The sequence below is a fragment of the Lissotriton helveticus genome, chromosome 2_1 (genome assembly GCF_964261635.1).
Source record: "Lissotriton helveticus chromosome 2_1, aLisHel1.1, whole genome shotgun sequence".
Classification (NCBI taxonomy): Eukaryota; Metazoa; Chordata; class Amphibia; order Caudata; family Salamandridae; genus Lissotriton; species Lissotriton helveticus.
Window position 1 is genome coordinate 1733741166 of NC_136059.1, and position 20635 is coordinate 1733761800.

At 42.3% G+C, this 20635-nt stretch overlaps 1 protein-coding gene across 1 annotated transcript in view; it reads left to right on the forward strand.

Annotated features, from left to right (window-relative positions):
- CLGN (calmegin) overlaps window positions 1-20635 on the forward strand; it is a 379504-nt gene that overhangs the window by 168311 nt on the left and 190558 nt on the right. The window contains exon 9 of the mRNA XM_078677626.1: window positions 8656-8812. Coding sequence (XP_078533752.1) covers window positions 8656-8812 — 157 coding nt within the window. The remainder of the gene's footprint in view (window positions 1-8655; window positions 8813-20635) is intronic.

Here is a 20635-nt window from a genome sequence, read left to right on the forward strand (position 1 = left end):
AACGCTTTTTTGTGGCTACGGAAGCCGGTTGAGTTGCTTTCGCTGTGGCTGTGTCAGCCAATGAATTCCCTGCAGCGTGAACGCCATCACGCTGATGACTCAGTGTATGTATCACGTGAGTCTTTTGTAGTTCTTTTCTTAAAAGAACTATTTGTTCCCAAAGCGTTTTTTGCTTGATTGTGGCACCTGGGTCATCTTTGTAACCGTTTTGAACCCAGTTCTGCAAGTCATTATTGTAAGACTTGACGCAGGAATACGAATTGCACACTATTAGTGTCGGGAATTCACAATCGGCAATATCGAGCGTCATTTTTAAAGCTATTAATTCAGTTTGTTGACATGAATTGTCTTTTACAGATTGAGACATAGTTACCAGTGGTCTCAATTTGCCTCCGTGCCACCGGCATTTAACAACCTTGCACGTAGCATTGTAAGCTTGCTTCCCCAAACTGAGGGTTCTGCATATCCGTCTGTATATATTACACAGGCGTACTGTTGTAGGGGCAGAATTTCGATTGGCAGAGGATATTCTTTTTCATAGTATAGATCTTTCAGTTTTTTCATGTTCGGGTCAAAATAGTATTTCACTTTTTCTGTAGCAAGAGAATTTTCCCATTGTATTCATTTTGAATCTAATGCCATGGTAGTTAAATTGCGTGGACTTGTTAATGACTCAAAGGCTGATTCTGCTGTTAAAACAGTAATCTGTCGGCCTTGGGCCTGGGCTCTTTCTTTTGCTACAGCTGTTTGAACCGTATTTACAAAATTTTCTGCAAGACTGACTGTTTTCTCAGCTTGTGTGTACAAGTGTGATTTGTAAGCTATTGGTACGGTTTCTCCCTCATTAGAGGTCAGGTACGTGAATCCGCATCTTCCTGGGATGACTCGGATTACAAGGTTGCGTGTGTTATCGCGAGTTTGCAATTTTGTTTTAGCTAACATGTCTGTTTGCAATGATCTCAAAATTTCTGTGTGTTTTTGAGTCCAATTGATTGGTTTAAAATCAGGTTTTATTAATTCATAGAGAGGTTTAACCCTCCCTGCATAATTTAGAATGTAAGTTCTTCTGAAATTCAGGAAACCTAGTATTGATTGTAAGTTCTTCAGCGTTTTTGGTGCTTGGAGGACAGCGCATTTCTCTAAGAAATTGTCCGCTAGGCTTTTGCCTTCACTTGATAATTCATATCCTAAAAACAGGACTGTTAGATGGGCAATTCGTGATTTTTTAAAGTTGAATTTGTAACCCTCTGCTGCGAACCCAAGTATTATGGTGTTCACTCTTTTCAAGTGAGTATCCAAGTCATCATCTGTGAGATAGATGTCATCGACATAAGATAATGCCTCATCGTCATATATCTGTAGTAACTCTGTTACTCTTGCTGAGAATAATCCTGGGCTATTCTTGAATCCCTGTGGGAGTCGACAGAAATTTTTTCTGAGACCCCATTATTGAGAAAGCGGTCAAATACCTGCTTTCAGGTGCTATGTTTTGACAAAAGAAACCATTAGAGATGTCTAATGTTGTTTTGTATTTTTTGCGCACGATGTTATTCATTAGTGCTGCACTGTGTGAGTTTTGTACTGCAAATGTCTTGCAAAATGAGTTAAGGTGTCTGTAGTCCAAAACTAGACGATAGGAATCGTCTGGCTTGGAGACAGGAAACAAAGGATTGTTCATTTGAGAGGTGCGTGTTTCAATCACCCCTTGGTATTCAAGTTGATCTAAGATCTCCCTGACTTTCTTTTTAGCCTCTTGCTTAATTGGGTACTGCCTTGGTGCAGTTGGTTGACATTTTAACTGGATTTTGTGAGGAAGAGAGTCATCATCCCATCCTACATGATTTTTATATAATGCAGGAGCTTGGGCTACTGCCCATTTTCTTGCATATGTATATTTTTTATGAATTGGAATATGTTTTGAGAAGGCAGGCATAATCATTTCTTCGCCATGAGGGCACTCCCTGACAAACTCTGGTGGCCAGTCTTTCTCAGCTAAAAGGATGTCATAGCCTTTGGAAAGGTTATCCCAAAATAGACCCCTTACTTTCCTAGTCTTATCTCCCTCTATACGTAATGTTATCTTGTATATTTTATGAGGTTTGCTAACTCTGGTATCCGCAGTTTCCACCTGAATGTATTCATTCGTGTCCACTGTCTCCAGATGATTCATCAGGATCCTGCGAGCTATGGTCACTTCTGCTGCGCTGTCTAGCATTGTCTGGGCCCACTCTCCGTTTTTCAGTTGTGTCCTCAGTATCCTCGGCATGTTTGATTACTTTAATACTGGCTACCTTCTTTCTTGGAAATTGTAACTTTTTACTTTGATGAGCAGGTTCCTTGTCTTTGAACTTGGCGTGCTCTTCCCTGTGTTCTGACCGTCCTCTTCTTTCCGATTTCTGCGAGGAAGTCTGAAAAGATCGAGAGGGACGTGTATCAATGTCTTGATATCTATCAGGTTTCTTTAGATTATCCCTATTTCTAAGGTTGTATCTTTTCTCAGAGGGCTCCCTCTGGGGAGACTTGTGTCCTTGGTCCGGAGATCTTTCTCTCCGCCGAGGAGACCTTCCTCTGGACTGGAATCTTTTTTCTTTGGGAGTGGATTGTTTATTTCCATCCCAGCTCTTTTTCGGAGTGTTTAGATTATTTTTAATAAATATCTTTTCTGGATTTTCAGTTAGTTGGGGCTTTACTGGTTTCCCACCCAAACTATCTCTACCTAGTTCTTCATAGGATTTTTCTATGATTCTGGCAAGTTCAATTGGTTGGTCTGCTGTATCTGTTTCTTTCAATTTCTGGAGGTAAGTTATATCCTCCGTTGCCAATTGAACTAACTCTCTATATGCCTTTGTTAATTCTTTTATTTTAACTAAGAGTTCTTTGCTTGACATTTTATCAATGTCTGCATGTGGTGTGTAGCTGGCTAGAACCGGCCACGTTGCTCCTGGTCTACCTAATGGACCGAGCCTGGTGATGTGATTATTATGTTTTAGGGCGCCTTTAAACCAGAGCATGTGCTCTTGGTATTTTAATGGTATTTCCACCTCCTCGAAAGGGGTGTACTCATCCGGAGGTTCCTCTATTTTGTAATAGTGGAAGTCGTGTGTGACAGCATTTGCTGCTGGAAAGTTTATCCATGAATAGAATACCTCTGCCTGCCGAAATTCATGAGCCTCAATTACGAATACGACTATTCCACCTCTCAGTGTTAGTCCGTTTTCTATACGTTTTAGAGTTATAGTTTTTCTTATGTTGACCGGAATGAGTATAACACTCGGGTCATTTTCTTGGAGACTTGTGTCATCCTGTAGGAGTCGGGCTGCTATTCTAGCTGCCTCCCTTTCTTCTTCACTTTCTGACATTTTTACTGACAGAAAGGTTTTTGTTGCAGATCAAGTTTCAAGGAAACAAAGATTAGGTGCACAATATTTTGGAACACTGTATCCTTCAACGTTGACTATACCAAAAACTATACATAGGAATCTCTTCCTACTAAGTTTCGGTGGATTTTAACCTTTTACCCACTCCAGACGTCTTTTGGAGTATTTACGGGAAAAGGGGTCTGTGTGAAAAAACACGATTGAGTTACTCTAACGTCTTGCGTTAGATTTATCGCCTTACCAAACGTTGGGTGCCATGTAGTGTAGTTCCTATATTCCCAATAGGCTCTGCGCATTGGAATAATATATTCAGCAGTGTAGACGTAGGACTGAGGTCGACTAGGTCCCTACTGACTATATTACACTTAAGTTTTTTGCCAGCTAGCTCAGAGGTCACTAGAAACTTTCTCGAATAAACGAGGAGGAGTTTAACCTCCCTGGATAGACAAGAAGGGATTAGCTTCTGACAACCATATAACATGACAACTTTGCTCCCTCAGAATAAGAGTGTATCTCTAGAGTCGTGTGAAAACAATAGACAGTTATTTCACTCAGTCAAGTGTGCGTACTTAGTTTCACCAGAGTGCAGAGAAAAGAAAGACGGGCGTTTTCAATAAAAGGTTGTTATTTATTGAGCAGTCTTCTTCCTCATACAAGAGAAATGAATTGCCACAATTGCAATACTCATAGTAAAGTAAAGTGCGTACAGTAAAAGGAGGATTATAAAATAATACTGTAAAAGCATTGATATGGTTTCTTAGCCATATGATACTTTAAAATATTTAAAATATATATACATATATACATTGACTAACGTACTCAACTGGTGCTTCTAAAAACGCCGACCCCGGTGTACCTGACCTAAGCCTAATACGTGGGAAGGAGTAAGTAAGTAGCAGTTTAAGTTAAGTTTGTTTTTGCCAAGAATCTAACTCAAGAATTCTCTTTAAGGGTTTAGTCAGCTCCGTACCTGGATATTAGAAAGCAGGAGGTCTTGTATCTCTCTCTCTCAGGACTCGATATCCCAGTAACCCGCGAAGGTATCTGGAAACACCGGAGCTGGATTTCTCGGCAGGAGAAAAGACAGCATCTCTCTCAGGGATGTATGACGTTACAACTCATACTTTTACAACGCATGCCATTACAACGAATTTTTTACAACGCAAAAACTTTTACAACGCATGTATTTACAACGCATGTTTTTACAACGCAGGTACCTTTACAACGCATACCATTACAACGTAAGTATTGGTAAGTATATATTATTTTTTTTAATTGAAAATAATTGAAAATAATATAATTTAATTTAATTTAATTTAATTTAATTTAATTTAATTTAATTTAATTTAATTTAATTTAATTTAATTTAATTTTATTTTATTTAATTGATTTAATTTAAATTTAATTTAATTTTATTTTTACCTTATACCCCTGTACCCCAAAAACCCAAAACTGACCCTGAACCCTAAAAATACCCCTGTACCCCAAAAACCCAAAACTGACCCTGAACCCTAAAAATACCCCTGTACCCCAAAAATCCAAAACTGACCCTGAACCCTAAAAATACCCCTTTACCCAAAAACCCCAAACTGACCCTGAACCCTAAAAATACCCCTTTACCCAAAAACCCAAAACTGACCCTAAACCCTAAAAATACCCCTTTACCCAAAAACTGAAAACTGACCCTGAACCCTAAAAATACCCCTTTACCAAAAAACTGAAAACTGACCCTGAACCCTAAAAATACCCCTTTACCCAAAAACTGAAAACTGACCCTGAACCCTAAAAATACCCCTTTACCCAAAAACTGAAAACTGACCCTGAACCCTAAAAATACCCCTTTACCCAAAAACTGAAAACTGACCCTGAACCCTAAAAATACCCCTTTACCCAAAAACTGAAAACTGACCCTGAACCCTAAAAATGCCCCTTTACCCAAAAACTGAAAACTGACCCTGAACCCTAAAAATACCCCTTAAAAACCCCAAACATATAAAATTTAAAATATAATTATATACTTACCAATACTTACGTTGTAATGGTATGCGTTGTAAAGGTACCTGCGTTGTAAAAACATGCGTTGTAAATACATGCGTTGTAATGGTTTTTGCGTTGTAAAAGTTTCGTTGTAATGGTAGTGCGTTGTAAAAGTTGCGTTGTAATGGTTGTTTCCCCTCTCTCAGTGCGTCAAAAGGGAGGGGCAGCGTCCGTGGGCTCTCGCATCAGCTGGGCTCTCGGGCAAGTAGATAGCTGCTCCCAATACCACCACCGTGTATTTGCTTAAGGCAACATTGGTATATTTATACCTGTAAGGTGCCGGGTTTGACGTAAGGCTGGACATAAGACGTCAATAAAGATGTCACTACGAACTGGCCGTTCTTACAGTGCTTTACAGGAGTTTTAGGATGAAATCAAAACAAAGCAAGGGGGATTTCCCAGGTTGCTGGAGGTTTGGATTTGTTTAGAGAACTCGTTGTGCTTTCTAGGGGGCCGGGGAAGTAGCCTTGCTTAATGTGACAGCATGTGCTACGACTGAATATGGATATGATTATTATGCCGTTGTATGGATATTATTGATTATAACCGGACAAGGGCATAAAATAGGAATATCGATTTAGGCTCCTAGATAAAAACACAATACCACTTAGTATAGAAGGGACATTACTCAAGGAGTGTAAAAACAGGTTATGTGCTGTTAATCAGAAGGTTCCGCTGTCAGGTCTTTTTGTTTATGTAATCTCATATTTACCTTTACTAATTCACCATTAATACCTTTTGGGTTCCGGAGTAGTGTACTACTCGCCAAAAAGCGCTTCAAAGCCTTGTTAAGGTTAGTAAGTGCTATATAAATGCAATTACAATATAGAACACAGCAAACACATTTAACACCATTCAAAGCAGCAGTGACATTTTGATGTTGGCCCCAGGACAAAATGAAGGAGACATGTACTGCTTGAGTAATAGGGAATAGAGGAAAGAAAGTTTGCCCTAGCAACATTGCAGATTTTTTATTGCACTGGGGCAAAACTGAAAAAATGGATCATAGAACAATTGCTAAACAAATAACACACTGTTTTTAGCTAATTTTCCATGTTTAATAGAGATTTTAACAAAGCAATCTTAATACAAGTGAACTATATAGCGACTTTTGTAATAGAAATGTGGTTGATGCTGTCTCAAACTTAACGACATTTTAAAATGTTCATGTTGTATTAGAAAATGCATTTTCTCTGTTTTTTATCACATAAACACAGCAACAGTAATGTTAAATCTGCTTGATCCACGTTTAATCATGCTGCAAATACTTGTTGTTCCCTATTATTAATAACAATTTACAGTGTCAGTAATGGATTCCTTCATCACATTCCCTCTATTTCTTCAGGTACTCCATTCGCACTGAAGTAAAAAAAAAAGTGATGAATGGAATGAATTAATTAATTTCATCCACTGGTAATTACTCACAGCTGCATTCCAGTCCATTGTAATTTTCCACCATGCCACCTCAGATTACAACCAGCCGTATGCTAATCAGTCTGGCCTTGCTTCAGTAGTGACAGTCAGGCACAAACTGTCAAGCTGGGTCCTCTCTGAACTGCAGCACAAGCAACCATTTTTTCCCCCAGTTGGGACTCTTCAGTGGGGTGCGCTTGGTTCTGTTGGCACAGTGAGCAGGGCACCCACACCTAGGCATACCCAACACATTTAGGGCATTGCAGTAACATAAAAAAGTGATTGGTGGAATGATTAAATTAATCTCAGCCACTAGATAACTATTTGGGCTGCATCGTAGTTCAAAATGCAACATCAGATTAGACCCAACATATGCAAATAAACCAGCATCTATCATGCTCCGATAGGGGCCGTCCAGCCTGAACTGTCAATCCAGGTTCTTTCTGAAAAAGAATATAAGCAGCCCAAGACATGTTTCACCTTAGGTGTGGCTCTGTATTAGGTGCAACTTGGCGCAACCACAATGTTAATGCCTGAAAATCACAAGCAAGTCAATGCCCACCTTGTGACTTGTCATGAATCCACAAAGTTATGTATGTTGACAAAGTCTTTTTACAGGCGGATGCACCAGTTACTGATTGCTGGCTGCATGCCAAGGGAAAGCATTTGTACGTTGGCAATATGTCATGTCATGTTATGTAATGTTTATATGCATAGCGTGCAACTCACCCGGCGAAGGGGGATTCCTGGCACTGAAGCAGGAGCTGTATGGGCCAAGCCACGGTCAGGTGAAGAGCCAGGTCTTCAGTTTCTTGTGGAATTCAAGAACTGAGGAGCGACTCTGATATCCAGCGATAGGTCGTTCCAGATTTAAAGAGCAGTGTAGGAAAAGCAATGACCGCCAGATCTGGTTCTGCATAAGCGGGGTGTGTGTGCGAGTAGAAGCCTGGCTTAGAGGGGGTGTTTTGTAGGGTGTGTGGACGTTTATGCGGTTGTTGAGGTAATTGGGTCCAATGTTGTGCCACATGAAGTGATTAAGTGAAAAACACGAATACATGTATACAGTGCATTGCATAACTCTTTTGGGCTGTTCTCGTCTTGCTTTCTATAACCGTAAAGGTTATGAGCATGAGAAGGTTGGATGCAGGAATAAAGGAGCGGATGTACACAGGGTTTTGCACTTGTTCAAAATTGCTGGCTTTGTGATCACAAAACCCACATGTGCAATCTACTAAATGAAGATTACGAGTTGCAAATGGATTTCTGACTCGTAATGTATTGCAATATTCAAGCTCTTGTTCCTTCAAAGGACCGTGGCTGCTCTTTTGGCATTGTGCAAATGTGATTACAGTGATGGAGGTCTGCAGTTCCTTGCAGGCCTGCATCTGTGCATTGGATGCCATTCCAAAGGATTCACAGAACGAATCCTGGCTCATTAAGAAACACGAGGCAAATGGCAGAAATGTTTTTCACATGGAGGTCTTGGGGTGTGACGTGTCAGTACATACATTGGAGTGCCAAAAAAGGATTTAGTTGCCTCTCACCACTGTGCAAAAACTTCACCTGCTTGTGACCCGTCCTTTGTACCTCCAGCCCAAAATGCGGCGTGCCCAAAAGGTTCATGTTATTTTTAGTTCCATCTGTGATAATGTGACATAATCCAGCACTTTCAAACAGTAAGAATTTCACATTCCTATAAAACTTGTGTCAGTTTAACCCTTTTCATTCATTTAGTTTTTTGGAGTAGGTTGGAAAAGAAGAGAAAATTATTACTTATGATGAAATATGTGTTTTTTCTAACTGCTATGTTTTCCTATCTATTTCATAGGGAGGAGGAAGTGGACGGGAAGTGGGAGCCTGCACTTGTGCCTAATCCAAAGTGTGCATCTGCTCCTGGTTGTGGAGAGTGGACACCTCCTACTGTCGCCAATCCCGATTATAAAGGACAATGGACACCTCCCATGATAGAGAATCCTAACTACCAGGTACTACACTGGCCCTACTGTAGTGCTAACTCTGTTAAAGGGTTCTTTTGTTAGTCATTTTGAAGTAGGTAGTACGTTGCTAATATTTTATTAAGTTCACTAAAAACCATTCCTGCTCAGTATTCAAGTGTTCTGTACACATTCTTCTAGGAATTGTAGTTAAAACCATAAAAACATTCTAGCACTTGATCATCAACAGATCCAGGCTTGACCATTAACTGAACATTGTGAAGAATTTGGCAACTTTTTTACTGACAAAGTAGCAAAAATTGAGCAATCCATTAATATAGTCGAAAAACAGCCTTCCGTTCCACCCCGTTGACTCACTTTCCCCAATGGTCGCTCCCACCCCAGACTTTACTATTAAACAAATGGACCTAAGAAAATCTACTGTCAACACTGATCTCCATCAATTGCAAAAAATGTGTATTAGTCTGACTGCAAATCCATATCAGAGAGTGTAGTCTACAATATAATTGTAAACTTGAAGCCAACTCCCACTCAAATGATCCCCTCCCATCCACATTGTTAGAATTGGGGGTCTCTGTTTGGCACAGTTAGGTACTTGTGACAAGCAGGGACCCTCTCCTCTAGTCAGGGCAAGGGAATTACTCTCTCAAAATAACCCCTGCTCACCCTCTAGGCGGCGTGGCATGAGCAGTCAAGGCTTATTTCAGAGGCGATGTAGGTTAAGCAGTTGTGACCACATATAGTAACCCAGTGACAACACTACAAATGGACACCACACAGGTTTTATATAAAAAATAAGTATACTTTCTATAGAGTTATCACAAGACCAACAAACGACAAAAATATTCCACAGTGCTATTAAGTTTCAAGAGTTCAGGTTAAAAAGGCTTAATTCGCGGTTCTTTGCGAGTCGGTAGCCTTGTCCGGCTACAGCGTTGCTGAAAAGAACACAGAGTCTAACAAATCCAGCGGACCGCGGCGGTCCGGGCCCCCTCAAGTGTCGACAGACTCAGTCACAGTATCTTTTCCTTGAGGCGGCCGGCACGGATGTGCGAGCCGGTTCCAGGGTTCATCGCGGTGTAGAAAAAGAGAGCGTTGCAGGTCACGGTGTCCTTCCAGTTGCGGTGCAGGCTACGGCTCATTGACGGCGTCGAGACGGAGTCGGTGAGCTCAAAGTTTGCGTTGTTCGAGGCAGACGTTGCTCGTTGCGGTGCTTCCAGCTTTACGGTGCAGCGACAGAGCCGGAGTTCGGGAGCTGGCGTCGGTCAGTCCGGATAGCGGTGCGAGTCTGGCGGTGCGTCGCAAAGCATGCGAGGCGGTTCCCAACTCCGATGCGGTCACAGGACTTGAAGTCAGCAGCAGTGACCGTGTCGGTCAGACCAGTTCGATTCGGTGTAGCGAGGCGTTGCATGCTCCGGTGTCCTCCCAGTCGCGGTGCAGGCTACGGCTCGTTGACGGCGTCGAGACGGAGTCGGGGAGCGCAGAGCTTGCGTTATTCGAGGCGGACGTTGCTTGGTGCGGTGCCTACAGGACACCAGGCAGGTCGTGAGAGTCGGTCACAGCTCCCTGCCTTTGTAGCCACTTGTTTCCAGCAGCAATTCACAAAGGCTGGTGAAGTCCACAGGTCCTGGGACTTCGGTCAGGGGGCAAGCTCACTTCCAAGCCCTTGGAGATCTTTGCATTAGTTGAAAGAAAAGTCCAAAGTTCTTTCTCCTCTCTTTGGCAGTCAGGCAACCACTGCAGGTCAATCCCCCAAGCAGCACTTCAGCTTGGGAATAGTCTCTCCTCAGTTTCTTCAGGTTCCTCTCCTCAGCAGATGTTTAATTTTGTAAGTCCAGAAGTGATCTAATTTCTTGGGATCAGGGTCCCAATATTTATACCCCAAAATCCTTTGTTCTCTGAGGGGAGAGGGGCCTGTGCCCAGTCCAAACCAGTTCTGAAGCACTCTGTTTACCAGACTTCTCCTTTCCTTTCACAGTGCAGGGCAGGAACATCAGACGCCCCACAGAAGGTGGAGCCAGCATTGTGGAAGAAAAGTACAGCCCTGGAGCACTTTGATGACAGTCTTCCTTCTCTTCTTTCAGTGTGCAGGGCAGAGACATCAGACGCACCACAGGGGGTGGAGCCAGCACTGTGGGGGGCGGGCACAGTCTTATTCAGGTCCCAGGTGCAACTACTCCCTCCCATCTAGATGTAGATCTCTCTATTCATCACTGTGCTGACTCATTCTGTCTCCTGGAATACCCCAGCCCTGTCACTCAAACTCCAGACAAGGAATATACAACCTAGCAGAGGCAGGCTTAAATGGTTAGGCAAGCAAATACCGACTTTCTAAAAGTGGTATTTGCAAACACAGAATATTAAAATAAACTTCACTAAAAGATGTATTTTATTATTCTGAGTCCAGGCATACTAAACTCGAATTTCTACCATGTTCTCTGAGTCTGTTAGGATTATAAACTGTAATAATTCTAACAGCCCCTTCTGGCCTATGGAGAACAGGTAGCCTTGCAATAGTGAAACACGAAAATGGCTGTAATTCACTATTAGGACATGCCACACACATCAGGGCTTGTCCTACCGTATACTTACAATGCACCCTGCCCTTGGGCCTACCATAGGGGTGACTAATATGAAGAAAAGGGAAGGTTTAGGGACTGGCAAGTGGGTGCACTTGCCCAGTCAGCATGGCAGTGCCAGACTGCACGCAGGCTCTGCAATGGCAGACCTTAGACACATTTTACAAGGCCGCTACTGTGGGTGGCACAACCAGTGCTGCAAGCCCACTAGCAGCAATTGGATTTACACGCCCTGGGCACACTCAGTGCACTGTACTATGGTCTGACAGGTAAACCAAATAGCCAATCATGGAATCACTAATTAATACATTCATTTTACAGTAGGGAGAGCATATGCACTTTAGCACTGATCAGCAGTGGTAAAGTGCCCAGAGTCATAAAATAGCCAACAACAGGTCAGAATAAATATAGGAGAAAGGCAAAAAGTTCAGGGATGACCCTGCAAAAAGGGCCAAGTCCAACACACATCGGTACAAAACCGCAACAATATGGACTAAAATCATCAACACATATGAGCTCATGTGGACTAAAATCATCAGCTCTTCTTTCTCCTCAGGTCTTGTTCCTAACTCCCTCCAACTTGGCCAAATCTCACCCATATTGAAACAAGCATTTGCATAGCCAATAGGTATCGCCTTTGGGACCTTATAAGTGTTTAGCCATCCAACCGTTGGTGTAGTTGCCCCAAGGATATTGTGCTGCATAACTAAATACTTATAAGTTCCCAAAAGCGAGACCTATTGGCTACGATAATGCTTGTTTTCATTGGCTACTGTTAATTTACAGCAACGAGAAAGAAGCCTAATTCTCGCCATGCCCTTAGAAAGTAAATTGTTGATAGAAAAACTACATTTTTGTGTTCATCTCCAACATTTCGGTAGTGGATGAAGCGAGTAGTCTTTCTACTTTATCTTTGATTTCCCACTGCATGTCAACCCCAGGGAACGTGCGTTCGCAGAATGAGGGGCATGCAGGCGAGCACAGTGGCGCTAGGTAGGTGCGTGCTTCGAGGCACATCATACGCAACGTCTACGCAGCGAACGTTTCAGGAGCAGACCCGTCAGCAGCAGCGGCTGCTGTTGGAGCGGCAGAGAGTGACAGGCCGAGACTCTGCCCCCTGTGACCACGTGATGACCGAAAGAATGAGCGGTGAGCCCCCTGTGCGTGCCCCGGTGAGTGAAGGGGAAAGAATGAGCCAGAGGAGGGAGGAAGTCCTGTCTTGAGACAGGCCTACAGAGGGGAGGAAAGGTTGGGTTGCTGTGGGAGAGACAGTGGCCTACGACTGGAAGTGATCAGCATAAATGGTACCCCCAGACCTCACAGGCAATACAGGAAGTGTTATAGCTCTATAATGCTACGAGGCGGGACACCTACTATAACATCCAGGAAACTTCTGTTTCGGTCGCTTCTCTATCGGGATCAATATTTATGGTACCTTGGTAGAGTTCTTGTACTGGTTTTCAGTCAAAAAAGGAAGGGAAGGGTTTAAGGAGCAAATGCAGACAGATGTGGTAGCATAACGTGCTATATAAAGCAAAGTAATCTGATATGCGACGACCGTAGGACGGCATATTTGAGATTAAGAATTATTTATTGTATTTGTGTCTCTTTCATGTGGAGATACTTAAAGAAGGATTAGATTGAGGACAGATAATTTGATACATTTAGACAGGAGAGAAAGTGAGTTCCACACTTTACTCAACATATCCCTCAACGTGTTTGAGTATCTGTGCCAGGAAGTAACTTCAGTACGTGCAACATAAGCACCAGAGTCTGTCTGGAAAGTGACCTGCTGTGTTCACATCGAAGCCCAGCTGCTATAGTGAGAAATGTACCGAATGGATCTCCGACCTATAACTGCAATGTATTATACCTTCACGCACGCTTGATTGATTAAGACCAACAAGTTGCTTTCGACGATAGCTCTATTTGCTTTCACATTACAAACAAGCATTGGCCACGCAGCAGTAAAAGTAACGCCGCGCGGCCGTGAAATCGAAAGTCATCGCATTCACTCTGAAAGCGAAAGTGATCACGATCACGATGGCAGGCTAAAGCACACTAGGAATGTGCGCACAGCAGCATGCGTGCTTGTGCGCGTGACAGTAAGCTGGTGGCCGCTTTGGTAGCACTTTTAAAAGCAGCTATTAAATGTCTCGGCCAGACCAGAGTATGCGCTGGATCAGGCCAAGATCTAAAAACCAGGGGCTGACCCCAATAACCTCCGACCTATCACTAACCTCCCGTTCCTAGCCAAAACAATGAAGAGAAATGCATGCTTCTACAACTCAAGCACCATATTGAGCAATTCCATCTCCCTGACACCTTCAAGTCAGGATTCAGGAAAGGATGTAGCACCAAAACTGCTATGCTAAATATCACAGATGATATTCGCAGATCCTTGGATGAAGGTGGCACTTACCTTCTAATCCTACTTGACTTATCCGCAACTTTTGATACTGTTAATCACCCTGCATTGAGACCCTCATGAACCGTAGTGGTATCAATGGCACAGTCCTTTACTGGTTCACTTCATATCTGCAACATCGCTCGCAACAAATAAAAATCAACAACTGTCTCTCGAAACCAACACCAATTCCCCATGGTGTCCCCTAAGGCTCAATTCTCCACCTTCCCTATTCAATCTCTTCATGGAACCCCTTACTCTTATCCTGAACCAAGCATGTGTAAAATATCACCTTTAGCCGATGACACCCAACTTTGCTACAACATTAATTTACTGTGTGACGTCATTCATCTGAATGATACACTAATCAAGGTAAAATCTTGGCTTAACACCAACCACTTAAAAATAAACCTCAACAAAACAGAAAAAATATCTTTCTCCCTGAAGAACAACCCTCTTCCAATCCAAGATTGGCTCACTGACCTGGACGCCCTTAACTGCTCTCTTACATTATCCAACTCCGTAGAGTCCCTGGGCATCACTCTAGACAAAAATCTGGTAATGAAAGACCATATCAACAATTCAGCCAAAGGAGCTCTGTACACTCTTAAAAATATCAAGAAAATGAAACAGTTTATTCCACCGGATGATTTTAAGATGGTAGTGCAGTCTCTTGTCCTCTTCAAATTGGATTATGGCAACGCCATCCTCAAAGGAACTCCAAAAACCCACCTTGCACGCCTTACAACAATTCTCAACATGGCTGCTCGGCTACTAACAGGCATCAAACGATTTGAGCACCTTACTCCAGCTTTAAATAACCTTAACTGGCTTCCAATTGAAGGGAGATGTATCTTCAAGACTGCTTACATCACCTACAAAGCCCTCCATACCCACAACCCAAACTACCTTGATTCCAAACTCTCCAAAGCAGGAAGAGCCAGGGCGCTGAGAATCTCCTGCTCACTTATTCTCATCCCTCCCAACTGAAAAAGAAATCCTCACAGATTCGCTCATTCTCTAGTAATGCTCCTAGGATCTAGAATACACCCCCCAGTGACCTCCGCTGTAATCCATCCTTTCTGTGCTTCAAATGGGACCTTAAACTCCTTCTATGCAACAAATACTTTAATACTCATTCTAATTTCTAACTAAGCTTTGCTCCCAATTAAGTCACACAATCCTTCCAGACCTTATAGACAGGTGTATGATTCTGATGTTTTGCAGCTTCCTCTTTGTCCTTCACCTGAACCCCTTGCGTGCTGCCGACGGCAGCACTACCTCCCTAGTGCTACCGTCGGTCAACGGCCGACGCAGCCCCTCCCACTCTTCAGAACGCCCGCAACGCGGCGGAAAAAACGCCGAGGTTAAGGTGTTAATCCTGTTTTTATTGTCCTGTAACATTCTTGACTGCATAATCTATTCCCTTGACATGTATATTTTGATAATTACCTTTATGTTGTTGATCGTTCTATTTTTTATGTTCTTCTATGTAACAACCCTGAACGATATGTAAAGCGCTCTGATACATTTGGATCTAGCTAGCGCTATATAAACCCTATAAATTAATAATTAACTCTATTTTTACAAATTACTTTCACCTTTTCTCTAAATTAAAATAACTTTTTACCTCATGAGTCCCTAGTAAATACCAAGGGGCATATTATCAAGAACTGCGATAAAATTATCGGCGCTTTAGCGGCAGGAAACTTCCGCTAAAACGGCGATAATGGGCTTGATAATATGTCCTTGTGAATTCCCATAGCAGCCCAGCTTCTGGCGTTACCCTGGGCTGCTATGGGAATTCACAAGGGCATATTGTCAAGCCCATTATCGCCCTTTTAGCGGCAGTTTCCTGCCGTTAAAGTGCCAATAATTGTATCACAGTTCTTGATAATATGCCCCTAGGTGTCTTAAAATTCCATACAGGAGTTTGTTCTAAAGATGTCACAGAATGCTTAGCATAGGTATCATGGAGGCCGTAGGTCCTAATGCAAGTAGGAAATATGTCCTCCCATATGGCTTATACTTTCACATTTAAAGCGGACCCCGCACAATCCTGGGCTCTGGTGTCACTTTAAAGCCCCTGAATTTTGGCAGTTTTTTTCTGCTAGGAGTTGGATCTCAGAGCACTGACTCATGCTTGCCATGATTTCCAAATGTATCAGTGCCTTTGTGGTTCGCTATTGGATTGCTAATCGTTGTGAACACAATTTATACTTACAATATGGTATCTATAAACAAGTAGACTCTTTCATCTGTAGAAAATTCATATTTTGGTTATTAATTTCACAGCTGTGCATGTGGCAGACAGTCTAATCAGACCTCTCTGTGGGACCAGGGTTATGAGTTATGGCACAATTCTGCATACACAAATAGTAAATTCTAGATAAAGTTACGTTTTGTCAACTTTCGGTCTGTCATGTAGGAGCGAAGATAATTGAGTTAGGCAAGTAGCTTGCCAGGTAAAGGAGGGGGTGTCCTTTCTTAATCTGCTATTGACCCATATTAGCATTAAAAGGTTCTTAATGAGGTCTTGGTAAAGTGAGTTTCATTAAGTTTCATGAGATCCATCCCACTGCTTGGGTCTTAGGATTTTGACTGACCTGTTGTGCGTTGCATTATGGGAATTTGGATTGTTCCAGGATTAGGTGTCTTTGAGTTTCCCACTTCTAGGTCTGCCAGAACAGATGGATCTTCAGCTAACTTCAGAACCTAAGAAGTCCTCTTTCATTATCACTCAAACAGAAGTGTCTTTCCATAGTGTTGAAGCCTGAATATTGAGGGTTCTTCCACCAGAAACATTTTTGGCAGATTGCAACTTCGTTTAATGTGGCTGATCTCCGGTATCTAGAGGAATGGAAGTTCAAGGACACCATGTATATTTTGAAAGTGTAAAGCAAGTGTCTCAGTTTCATTTGTTGATTGAAGGAGATCCCGTTTTTCAAGGCTGATGTGCTACAACTGTAGTATCTGCACAACAAAGTAATTGATCTTTTGGATTTATTGTTTCTAGAGTTTGGAGAACAGTCTTGAGACAGTTTATATGTGATTCCGGGATGCCAGTGTGTAGAAAGCTATCTATATTCAGGTGAGATAGGACCAAGGCTGTTCTTAAGTCTACTACATAGGGAAAAACGTTCACCTTGCTTTGTGTATTGAGTTCATGCCAGGCAGTCTGTGTGTTTTTGAGATGTGTGTTCTAAAGTTTAGAGTGGCATTGATGTGACTCCTAGGAATATGCCATGGTTGACCTCAGTGTGGGCTGTTGGTTGTTGCGAGTAATTAGCACAAACTTTGCCTTCAGTTTCAGCTTCAGTTACGACTTAAACATTTAGGCGTGCATGGTGGTGAGGCAGTCTTTGAGCCAAGTAATGTCATTTATTGTTGAGATTATTAGGGAGAGGTGGCCGTTGTCTGCATGTTGATGAATTTTGATATTGTTGTCAGCCAAGAATTCTAGGTAGAAGTTGAAGATTACTGGATATAGTATTGATTCTTTTGGGGAACTTCCAGATCTGATCTGATCCTATGTATGGGCCTAAATCACACACATACGGTCAGATCTGGATATGCTCAACTATATGAGCTGGGATCTGTTGTTTAGATGGGATGTGGTCTACTGAAGGATGAAGCTATGTTTTATTTCAATTCTTGAGGAGAGTGTGTTGAGTGTGGTTTGATGATAGATGGTGTCTAAGGCTGCCCACAGATCCTGCCGGATGAGGAGCCCTGGGTGCCACTGGCTTTGATTTGGAAATCTAAATCCAGATGGCAAGTTTTAGAGATGCTGTGGTTCTTGATTTTTCCACAGAATTAAGTGACAACTACACTTATTGATAATTTTACATTTGAATTTTATGTATGACAGGACACTAGGTGGCGAGGTTAGTTCCTGAACTTTAATGTTTTTTTAGGAGCAGCTTTATTTGTTCACAATTGGACTTGGGGAAGACGATTTGGGTGAGGAGTGTGTTAATGATGTTCAGGAGTGAATGAGGGTGTTACTCGACCGGGTCTTTATTTTTAGTCCTGAGATATTTTCCATCTCTTAGGCTGTACAATTGCAGTGAGTTTAGAAGGCATGAGAGTTCCACTGTGGAAAAGGGATTGACGTGGACCCACCTCAGTCTGATCAAAGATGGTGCTTTTGAAGAAAAGGCTATGATGATGGTGTGCTATCTAAATGTGGCAGTCTTCTCTTCGATTAATGTGTTAATTCTATTGGCTTTCAACTTTGAATACATGGTTGGCGGATTAGTGATAGGACACTGAAAGCACTTGGTGGCTTTGGAGAGTTATATACTTACTTTATATGCTTCCATGATGATTGCGGTGTAGTGGTTAATCTTCATTTTGTTAACGAGCATCCTTCAGGGCTGTGAGGTTCTCTGGCATCTGTCATAAATGCCACAGCTACTTTTACCATCTGACTGCTTGTTTGCTCTCAGTGAATCTTTTTGGGTACCATGGACAGATAACGTGGCTTAAGATATGTTTCTTATTTCTACCAGGGCTTAGGTGTCACATTTGGTCTGGAAGTTGTGGTGGAGGTCTGAATTAAGGGAGTTGATGTAAATGTAAATGTAAATGTCATGGTACTTATAGAGCGCACTGTCACCAGACGGTCACCTTGCGGTGTCGCCTATACGGCTTCCTGGCGCTGATACTCATACCGCTGTGGAACCCCTCCTGGCTTTCCCTGTTAAGTGTCCACTCCTGGGCACCCTCAGGGTGAAGCCAGGCATCCTTAGCGCTGTTGGGGCCGGTGTGGAGGCTAAGAAAGCTATTGCCCAGAGTTGCAGCGTGGGGCCCGTGATTAGAATAGGCACCGAGGCGAGAATTAACAGGTCCGAGGAAATTGAGCCCGAGACCCCGCCGAGGCGGGAATCGAACCCTGGTCCCTGGCCAGAACTCTGCATCAGGGTCTGCCGCTCTAACCATTGAGCCACACTCCTCCACACTATGATGTAATCAGACTAACATGCATTTGCCATGGAAATAAACATGTTTTTGGAGTGCATTGATTAGGACATTCTGGATAGACCAGTGCTTTTGTTTGGCAAGTTTTGGTTACTTTCTGTAGACAGCTATGGAGTCAAGAAGATCTTAGGGACTGAGTCCATATTTTATATCTGGTGCTGTGCAGATGAAGCACAGGATGTTGCCCTTAGAATAGGGAGATTGATGAGTAGGTTGATGTTAGTGTACTATAGCAGGTTAAGTAAGATGTATTACATAATCTGACTGTTGTGTCACCTCGAAGGGTTGAATGTTGCAAGAAATTGTTTATAGAGTATCTGGCTGAGGGCGTGATAATGAGATTGGAGATCTAAGAGGAGATGGTCGGACAGGGGCCGGATAGGTGGTAGATACTTTGTAAGGCTCTGATCTTGGCTGCGGAGTGGGAAGTGCAAGGTAACTGTGACAAGAGTGTGCAAGACCATGTGGATTTGTGGATAGCAATAATGCAAGGCTCCCTCAATAGAGTGAGCACCTCCGTGCACTACTTGAAGACCATCGGTCTAATTCCATATAAATCAAAAAATATATCAAATGTTAATGCCAAACGTAGTTTTTAAACAGCTGTCACATTTTATTCATGTGTAACCGGTGAAGATCCATGAATTTATCCACAAAATAAACTACATTCCATAGGTGAATGAGTTGCAATCATTAAATTATTGCACATCACATTGTGCATCCCAATGCATTTCGGGACAAGCCCTTCCTCAGGGGACAGATCTAAGGGAACAATCCAAATGAAAACATTTCAATATCCTGTTCCGATAACTCCTAACTTGAAAGCATATATCACACAAACTGCATTATACTGTGTATTCATGCACGTGACTAAAATAAAATACGTAATGTGAGCCAATAACGTTATCATGAGTACATATATAAACATGCTAAATCAACGTGCTGATACTAGTAACAATAAAACTGGACATAGTGGTAACCAAACCAAGTTCGCCACAATCAAGAGTGAAAGTGCTAGTGCTCGAAATATCCCACCGTAGACATGCTCCGTGATCAGGAGAAAAACGTGTGTTACAAACAAATATAACCAGTGTGTTTTAAATACCCTCGTGCAGTACACTCTGAACCCTGTGCCTATCAGCAGATACATGGGCTAAATAACAATCCGAAACTCAGTACTTACAGATTGCAAATGATCAAGCGACTCAGCAAGGAGTCGTCAAAGCGGTGAACCGTCAAGGAGAGTAGGAGCATGAGTGTTCCTTAAATCAAAGGTCCGTGAAAAACGCATGCAAGCAAGAAACGAAGGACTACCCCATGTACTGCAAACACCATTCATCACCACATAAGCGGCCATCTTAGAGTGGTAAAACGAACATGAAAGCACAAAACAATAAAAACATGCAAAAATGATGAATCAATCAACATATAAAAGAACGAATCTGAAACAGACATATAGATACAAGCTCAAGTACTCATATAAAGCTAATATGCAGGAATAATAGGTGCATCGACAGATAAACATACAAACATGTAAGAAGCATGCAAATACAAAGTTAAGCAATAATATTGAACAAGTTTAGAGATAACACAAAAATTCCATGCGGTCATTGAGACCATTCGGTGCCATGGTGGACATAAAGCGGATCCAAAAGTTCTCTCTTTTCAATAGAGTGTTCTTGTTGTTGCTGGTGATTTTAACCTGCTCAAGAATTTGAAACTTCAATTGCGCCACACTATGTCTGTGTTCCAAAAAATGAGTAGCCACACTGGATTTCATGTTTTGTGTGCGTATATTGCTTTTATGTTCCAAGATCCGTACTCGAATCTTTCTCTCCGTGTGACCAATATAGCACTTGCCACAAGGACATTTAAGCATATAAA